General features: G+C 42.8%; 1 protein-coding gene across 1 annotated transcript; it reads left to right on the forward strand.

The window, feature by feature from the left end:
• The first annotated feature begins 914 nt into the window (after positions 1–914).
• On the forward strand, positions 915–8,486 carry NGDN (neuroguidin). Its single transcript, XM_032624904.1, has 11 exons — positions 915–955; positions 1,306–1,365; positions 1,987–2,058; positions 5,495–5,632; positions 5,884–5,968; positions 6,053–6,105; positions 6,357–6,480; positions 6,568–6,736; positions 7,510–7,666; positions 7,808–7,865; positions 8,320–8,486. The coding sequence occupies exons 1-11, from the start codon at positions 944–946 to the stop codon at positions 8,337–8,339; spliced, it is 948 nt and encodes a 315-aa protein (XP_032480795.1). The 5' UTR covers positions 915–943; the 3' UTR covers positions 8,340–8,486.
• Positions 8,487–8,783: the final 297 nt, after the last annotated feature.

Consider the following 8,783-nt stretch of genomic DNA (forward strand, 5'->3'; position numbering starts at 1 on the left):
TAATACCCACCCAACTGACTTCATCAGCCTGTGAGAGCAGGAGTGAGCTGACATACTTGCAAGTATTGGGGAGAGATGAGACAGAGCATAATGAAATACTATATATGCACAGGCTGGGTTTAAACCAAGTTCTGACGGGGCCTGTGTGACCAGGGGCAAGTCACGTAAATCTGAACTGGCTTCATTTGTTAAACGTCCCTCCCTTCATGTCGCCGAACTAGTAGGAAGTGTTGGGGCTGCAGCTGGGGGCGTCTCTCCGCAGCGCCCCCAGGTGCGTATGAGGCGCGTGAGTGTCCTTACTGTCCGTGTCTAAACTGGCTCTGGGCTTCTCTGGCCCAACTCTCCTATTTATAGATGAAAAAAGCTCAGAGATCGAATGACTTCTCCACAATCACACAAGGGCCTTGGGGTCTGTGAGGAATCTAGCGCGGCCCACGTTGGAACAGCAGCCAGCAATGGCGGCTTCATAACGTGGCCGCCTTCTCAGAGATATGCCGAGGCCCGTCACCTAGCGGCGGGTTCAGGCAATGCAAGAGAAGCCTCTTCAAAAAGACTCCGGGTACTGCGGCGTCCAGGAGCCAATATGTTCTCAGTTCGCTCAGTTAACTCCTTTTTTCCATTGGGTCTTTCTAACTGTCAATCAATCAGTTGCCGAGTTTTTACTGGCTTAGCTCCAATCATTCTACTCAATTTACTAATAACATGCTTCTTTCCAATAGCATCTTTACGTCGTTAAAGCTCCTCCTAAGTCTGACGAATTTAGCCAGTTCTTCTATTCCATTGGCTGGGCCCGGCCCCTCCTCTCGTACATCCTGTTCGGGGCGGAAGTGAGAGAGCCCTTATTCCTATTGGCTTAGGTTTGCAAGCGGCGGCGGCCCCCTCGTCTATAAAGCCAACGTCAGCTCTCAGAAGTACAGTTCCGGAAGGGGCGGGCTTTGTGAAGATGGCGGCGCCGGTGAGTGTAGTGTGTTTGCTTCTTCGGCTTGGTATTGTGGACGTTTGTTTTCTCCTCAGTGCCTCGAGGCAAATTATTGGGGCGAGGGAAGGGTGGTGATGGAAATAACTCCAGGGAGGCGCCCTCCCTGCCACAAAGGAGCAAAAGCAGTAGTAGGGAGACGTGGCTGGAGTTACCGCTCCTTTCCAGTGACCTGAGAGGCTGGCGGGCTCTGAGGCGAGGCTGCATGTGCCCCGGAGTGGGAAGGCAGGAAGTCCGGGGTGTTTGAAGGAGAGAGGGGGCTTTTCCACCTCACATGTTCCGTCTTATAATCCTGAGGAAATGTTTTTTCTTTTCTCCCCCTTCCATAGGAGGTGCTGGAGTCAGACCTGCCAAATGCCGTAGCACTTTTGAAAAACCTCCAGGAGCAGGTGAGTAATGGCACCCCTTTGGAATAGATTAGTCACGAATCGGCTTTGACTTTGCCGCACCTCTAAACTTTGGTGATTTGGGGGCACATATTTGAATGACCAAATAACAGTAAGAGCAAAATGATATAATGAAAACCTTTTCAGGCTACAATTTAGAGTAATTGATTTCTGCGTCCAAAGGAATACAGAAAACTCCAGAAAGAAAGCATCTGAATCAATTTTCTTTATTCTTAGAGTTAAGGAAACCGATGCCGAAAACGGTGACACGATTTGCCCTTTTGGTGTCTAGCTCATATACATTTATATAGTTCTATGCATTGCAAGTTCAACCGGTACAAAGCTACAGTGCCCCCATCACCACTGTCCCAGCCCCCATCCCCTCCCTCTGGTTTGGTAAGATGGTCTCTTTAGCTTTAAGAAGAGGTGGAAAGGTTTTTCTACCTTTTGAAGAAGTATCAGAAACCATCTCTCCTGTACTTTCTCAGAACTGAAAAGATAGTGGTGTACTTTAGGCAGTGTTTCAGATAATTTTTAGGTGGCATTGTTTAGCTTTTGCACTTCACAGCTCACAGAGATAACTTGATGTATTCTAATCAGTGGTTTTATTTGGATTAATTTCAGGTGATGGCTGTCACCGCACAGGTGCAAGCTCTGACCAAAAAAGTTCAAGCTAAAACCTATCCTACAGAGAAGGTAGGACATAACTGAAGAGTAAGCACCCCTTGACTTGATGTTCTCAACAATTCTTTCCATCGTAGACTTATTGAGTGTCTTGTATGTGCTTAGTGCTGGAGCTTTGAAGATGAATAAGATCCAGTTTCTGTGCTGAAGTCTAGTAGAGAAGGCAGGTGAAAGCAATAGGTATAAGCAGTAGCAGTCATGATGAGCGGCTGTGCGAGCTGAAGAGCAAGATTAAATATCACGGAGCAGAGGGAATTAGGGGGGGCATCTCAGAGAGGTAACAGGATTGTGAGGAATAAATGGGAGTCAGAGGGGTAGAAAGAATCAGCGTGTGCAGAGGCACAAAGACCTAAAAGCATGGTGATGTTCTGGGAAAGGAGGTCAGTCGTGTAGTGTGCTTGGGTGTATATTTTGTGTGTTGTTGGGGACAGAAAAGTAGTCACTCTGTGTGAAGAGCCTTGTAGGCCAACTGTATTTCATTTAATATAAAATGCTGTTAATTGGCAACATATCACTGACTTACATCGAGTATACAATGTTGCTTGTTAATCTATGACATAATGCTAAGATACCATTGATTTAAAGATGTATCCTGACTTCAGAGATGTTAAAATATAAAAATGATGTGTATCTTAAAATTAAATATGGTAGTTTTCAAATTAAGGTCTTATAGAACCTCAGGGACCATTGAGTGTGGGGCAGTATAGAAGGAGGTCTCTGGGGACTTCCCTGGCGCTCCAGTAGTTAAGACTTCGCCTTCCGATGCACGGGGTGTGTGTTCAATCCCTGGTCAGGGAGCTAAGGTCCCACGTGCCTCGCGGCCAAAAAACCAAAACATAAAACAAGTTTATTGTAACAAATTCAATAAAGACTTTAAAAATGGATCACTTCCAAAAAATCATTTAAAAAAAAATGGTCTCTGCATCCCTCATACCTGCTTGAGCTGGAAAACTTGGGTGTTACCTGTTTTATGTATTGAGCTTTCGTCCTAAGATATCATTTAAGCAAAACATTCCATAGGTCAACAGAAATATGCAAATCATTATAGTAGGTTAATAAAAATCATTGAAGGATTTTTAAGCATGAGATTTACAGCGGATTGTGTTTTAAAAAGACACGAATTTTTAAATTTATTTTTGGCTGCATTGGGTCTTCATTGTTGCATGCGGGCTTTCTCTAATTGGGGCAAGCGGGGGCTACTCTTCATTGCAGTGCGCGGGCTTCTCACTGTGGTGGCTTCTCTTGTTGCCGAGCACGGGCTCTAGAGCGCGTGGGCTTCGGTAGTTGTGGCATGCAGGCTTAGTAGTTGTGGTGCACAGGCTTAATTGCTCCGCAGCATGTGGGATCTTCCTGGACGAGGGATCGAACCCATGTCCCCCCTGCATTGGCAGGCAGATTCTTAACCACTGAGCCACCAGGGAAGTCCTCGAATTTTTAATATATCTTCTTTTTGCCTTTTCTTTCTCATCATTCATTTTCATTCTTTTCTTATTTCTCATTTTTTAATCTTCGCTTTTTATTTTGTCTTTCTCTCATACGCTTGTAACCCATTAGAACTTGACAATGCCCAAGCATGTCAGAAGAGCCTATTTCTCAAATTCTTGGCTATCTTTATTCTGGTATCATGCTTTGATCCATTTTAATGCCTTTTTGAGATGGGCTGTGCACGTGTATCTTAGATCACTATATATTTATTCACTGAACAGATATTTATTAACCTTCAGGATCAAAGACTTCTAGTAGGTGCTTTTTAGGCTACAAAGTACTTTCATATCTTATTTGAGCCTCATAATTACTTTTGGGGGTGGGAAGGAATTACTGTACATATTATTGAGGAGACAGAGGTCATGATTTACCCAATATTTGACTGCTAAATGCCTAATTCAAAACTTGAACTCAATTTGTCTGTCTTTAAATCCTTTGCTCATCCTCCTGTAGCATGCTAGTGTTGATCTCAAGAGCTTAGCATGTTGGTTTACAGATACCTAGGGCTTGGGTGTTGGAGTCAGGCTGAGTTTGAATCCCAGCTGTACTCCTATTACTATGTAATCCTAGGCAGAGTCTTTAATCTGTCTGAAATAGGTCTTCCGAGGGCTGTGGACTTTTTCATTTTCGTTTTATGCAGTCACAGTGACTTTTTTTTAATAACTATAGCTTAGGTCTGCTTACACACGTTACTTTTTTATTTAAAAGAATGCACTTATAATTTATGATTTTCTGCCTGTAAGTATAATACATTTTTTTTTAAAAAAAAATTTATTTTTTGGCTGCATTGGGTCTTTGTTGCTTCGCGCGGGCTTTCTCTAGTTGTGGCGAGCGGGGGCTACTCTTCATTGCAGTGGCTTCTCTTGTTGCAGAGCACAGGTTCTAGGCGTGCAGGCTTCAGTAGTTGTGGCACATGGGCTTCAGTAGTTGTGGCTCGCGGGCTCTAGAGTGCAGGCTCAGTAGTTGTGGCGCACGGGCTTAATTGCTCCGCGGCATGTGGGATCTTCCCAGACTAGGGCTCGAACCTGTGTCCCCTGCATTAGCAGGCGGATTCTTAACCACTGCGCCACCAGGGAAGCCCCTAATACACTTATAATTTTAGAAAGTTTAGGAGATACATAAAATCACAAAGAAGAGAACTAAAAATCAGTGTAATCACCATTCTGAGATAATCACTGGGGTACATTTTTTATTTCGTTGATTGTAAAAGTAATATATGCTTGATGGGAAACCACTCTTTCAGTACAAGCACTCCATTTCTTGCTTTTCCTCATCTCGATCCTCAGGAGTAGCAGTTGCTAATTATGTTATTTTCAGATATTTTTCTATACATATAAAATGTGTGTATTATACTTCTCACCTCCCCCCCTTAATTGGAACCACATTATTCACACTTTCTATACAGTGTAGAAAGTGTGTCGACATAGATAAGTCCATGTCAGTATGTACAGGTCATTGTTTTTATCTATATCATATAATTCCATTGTATGGGGATAAAATCAGTGATTGTTTTGGTTAAATTAATTTAAAATTCATTACTGTATGGAGACATTTCTGATTGTCACAGCTTGGGGGATGGCATCAATGGGTGGAGGCCAGAGAAGCTGTGGAACATCCTTTAGTGCCCAGAAGTGCTCCACAGCAAAGAATTACCTGTCCCCCAAATGTCAATAGCTCTGAGTTTGAGAAACATTGCTATAGTCACTTTGGGGGATACTTCATTGATTTTCCTGCTCTTATTGTCATACAGTTATTCTCTAAGCTGTGCTTCTGTTGTGTTAGCATAATTTTCTCTGTGGCCATTTTAGGTACAGCCACTTCCTTGAGACTACTCCAGATACCTTATATGAACTGCATGGAAAAAAATTTGAACTTGGAAAAAATTATCCTGTTCTCCCTAGACTCTCCTCCTTGCTCTGTGGTTAAACTGAATTTGCATCTCTTACTGTTTGATTCAACTCAGGGTCTCAGCCTTTTGGAAGTGAAAGATCAGCTGTTGTTAATGTACCTTATGGATCTGAGCCATCTCATTCTGGACAAAGCCTCAGGAGGGTCTCTTCAGGGACATCCTGCAGTTTTGAGACTGGTGGAGATTCGCACGGTATGAGGCATTTGTCATCTTAGAGTTCTGCGTTTCTATATTCTGAACTCCAGGACTGTGACACAATAGCTCTCATTTAAGTGGGTGTTCTCATGTTTAAGGGAGGAAACCAAATGAAAAAAAGCATTTTTGTCTTCATTTGCTCTACTTTGTGCATATTTTAGGTGCTTTACCTGGCAACTTAACATAGGGACTTTTGGTGTATGGTTAATTTTGAGGAGGACATGTAATCCTATTTAACCACATTATAGGTTTTGGAAAAGCTTCGTCCTTTGGACCAAAAACTGAAGTATCAAATTGACAAACTGGTGAAGACGGCAGTGACAGGCAGCCTCAGTAAGTGGGGGAAGCTGTAAGGTTATGTGTGGGCCGTTCACAAAGTTCCAGATCTTGTAAAATCTCTTGGGTCTTTTATTTTAGGTGAGAGTGACCCACTCCGTTTTAAGCCTCATCCCAGCAATATGATGAGCAAGGTAAGAGGTAGCATTATCCTGATCTTCCTGAGGAATCTAAGCCTGAATGAGCCTTGTAATGCTCCTGGATCTCCTGGGATTCTCTTATTACCGTTGATTCCCAGCTTGTGCCTTAGAATGTTGAATGTGAGATTCCCCTTTCTCCCTCTTGTTTGTATTCCCACCTTCCCAGAGTACTTCAGCTTTGGATTTTCTTATCGCTTGTTTGACTAACGCTTCCTAAGTTTGTGGACATTATGTTCCTTTTGTAGTTGAGCTCTGAGGATGAGGAGGAAGATGAAGCAGAGGAAGGCCAGTCTGGGGCTTCAGGGAAGAAATCTGGAAAAGGGACAGCTAAGAAATATGTTCCACCACGCTTGGTTCCAGTGCATTACGGTATGAACTGTGGAGGCTGCTTCCTCAGCATGAACTGTGTTTCTCTTCTCTGTTCTGGGATAACCCTTGCTGATTTTTATCACATAGATGAAACAGAAGCTGAGCGGGAGAAGAAGCGCCTAGAACGAGCCAAGAGACGGGCATTGAGCAGCTCTGTCATTCGTGAACTAAAGGAGCAGTACTCAGATGCTCCAGAGGAAATCCGTGATGCTCGGCATCCTCATGTTACTCGACAGAGCCAGGAGGATCAGCACAGGTCCGAGTCCTTGCAGTTAGAAATTGTTTTCTATGCTGTAGAGACCTGTCCTTTGAATGACGATGATTAAGTCTAATTCCAAGAGAACCCACATTATCTAGAAAGTGGAGTGCAAAATTTGGTGTGATGGTTTCTAAGAGTTAGCGGTTTGAAGTACAGAATAGGAACTAGCGGGGGAAATGTCTTTTTTTTTTCCCCCAGCTGTTCAGGCTGAGCAAATGCTACATGGAGAAGAATATATGCAGTTCCACCTAGTAGAATTTTAAAGTTCTGTGTTTCACTATCACTGCTATTTATTTTCTGCAGAAAGCAAGAAAGTCACGTTTTTATAATGGCATGGAGAGTGCTAGATAAGTTCAGGGAAGAAAAGTAGAAAAGCAGTTATAAGTTGAACACAGACTCATCAACTTTGCCCAGGTGTCCATCTCTGCAGTTGGTAGATTTGAGTGAGAAGGTTCATGTAGAGGATCCTGTTTATGGAGCTGGAATATAAAGAATTTCCTGATATAGTTTAAGTATTCCTCTGGATGGGCTGTGAGTTCATCTCTGGGGAGGAGGGAAGTTCTAGTGCAAAGAACATTTCATTGAGCATTGAGCATTGAGTGTTGAGCACACAGTATCACCTCACTAAATACTATAGTGACTTGCTATGAAATTTCTTGAGAACTGTCTGAACGTGGGGTGAGTAAACACCTGGGCCCAGGTTCTTGGCTGCAACTTTCTGCCTCTATGGTCTGAGCATGCTGCAAGTGGTGTCTGTGTTTCTCTGGCAGGATTAACTATGAGGAGAGCATGATGGTGCGTTTAAGTGTCAGTAAGCGGGAGAAAGGACGGCGAAAACGAGCAAATGTCATGAGCTCACAAATTCATTCCCTCACGCACTTCAGTGACATCAGTGCTTTGACAGGAGGAACCCCTCATCTTGATGAGGTGAGGTAGTGATACAGTGATGGGAGGTGACCTTCATGCTTTCAGCTAAATGTATGTGGGCTTATTACTGTGAGGAACTTGGGAAGGGACACCAAACTTGGAAGCTCACCGCCATTCCTTCCCTTCTCCATGTGTCTCCAGGATCAGAATTCTACTAAGAAGCGGAAGAAGATACCTAAGAAAGGTCAGAAGAAAAAAGGTTAGTGAATGACTAGGACTTGGGTGATCGAGTGCAGGATGGGGTTTACGAATTGGGATGCCAACTCCGGATTTGCCATCCTAGGTTTTACCAACCTTTATAGTATCTCTTCCATACTGGGTTGTTAATCTCTTTAGAGGTGGGCATTTATTTTTTTCTTTCCCAAGATGAAAATCAGCATCATTCACAAAAGAGATTTCTGGATTCTATTTCTGAAGGCCCCACAGTCCCTGTTCAGGTTTCCTTAAGTAAACTATGAAAGTGTCACTTGAAGGAACCATTATCCCATTTCAGTTTCCATCTTGCTTCTAGTCTTTTGTGCTGGGAGGATATAGAGAGTATTGCTGAGGGAACCCACTCCTATCGAGCCCTTCTCTCTAGATGTCCTTTTTTTCTGTCCCTTTGGCTTTTCCCAACTGTCCTTTGCCTCATTCTTGGTTTCCCTTCCTTTCAGGTTTTCGGAGGCGGCGGTGATTATGGGTGTACATATTTAATTTATTTTTTGTCATCCTGGGATACTTCTAATTTCACTGTATGTAGGTTTTTTCCTCGGAATTCATTAATTATTTGCTCTGGACATGTGGAAAGATCTTTATTAATAAAATTGATTTTACTTACGAATTGAAGCCCCTTTTGCACATGTATTATGACTGGAATCACTGGGTATGGGGTATTTTTGGTGAGAGGGTGATGGAAAAGGGAAGGATGAGGTTTTGGGGGGAATAAGAAAGTTTGGCTTTATATGGTTTTCTTTGATAATACATTTTCACCAGAAACTAAAATTGGTTATTTAATCAAAAAATATTGAGAGATTAGAGTATTATAATCCACTCTTTCAACCCCACGTTGCCCCAAGTTCCTGTATGATTTGTTATAATTATAATACAGATCATCTGAAATATATGGATTTTAAGATTT

The sequence above is a fragment of the Phocoena sinus genome, chromosome 2 (genome assembly GCF_008692025.1).
Source record: "Phocoena sinus isolate mPhoSin1 chromosome 2, mPhoSin1.pri, whole genome shotgun sequence".
Lineage (NCBI taxonomy): Eukaryota > Metazoa > Chordata > Mammalia > Artiodactyla > Phocoenidae > Phocoena > Phocoena sinus.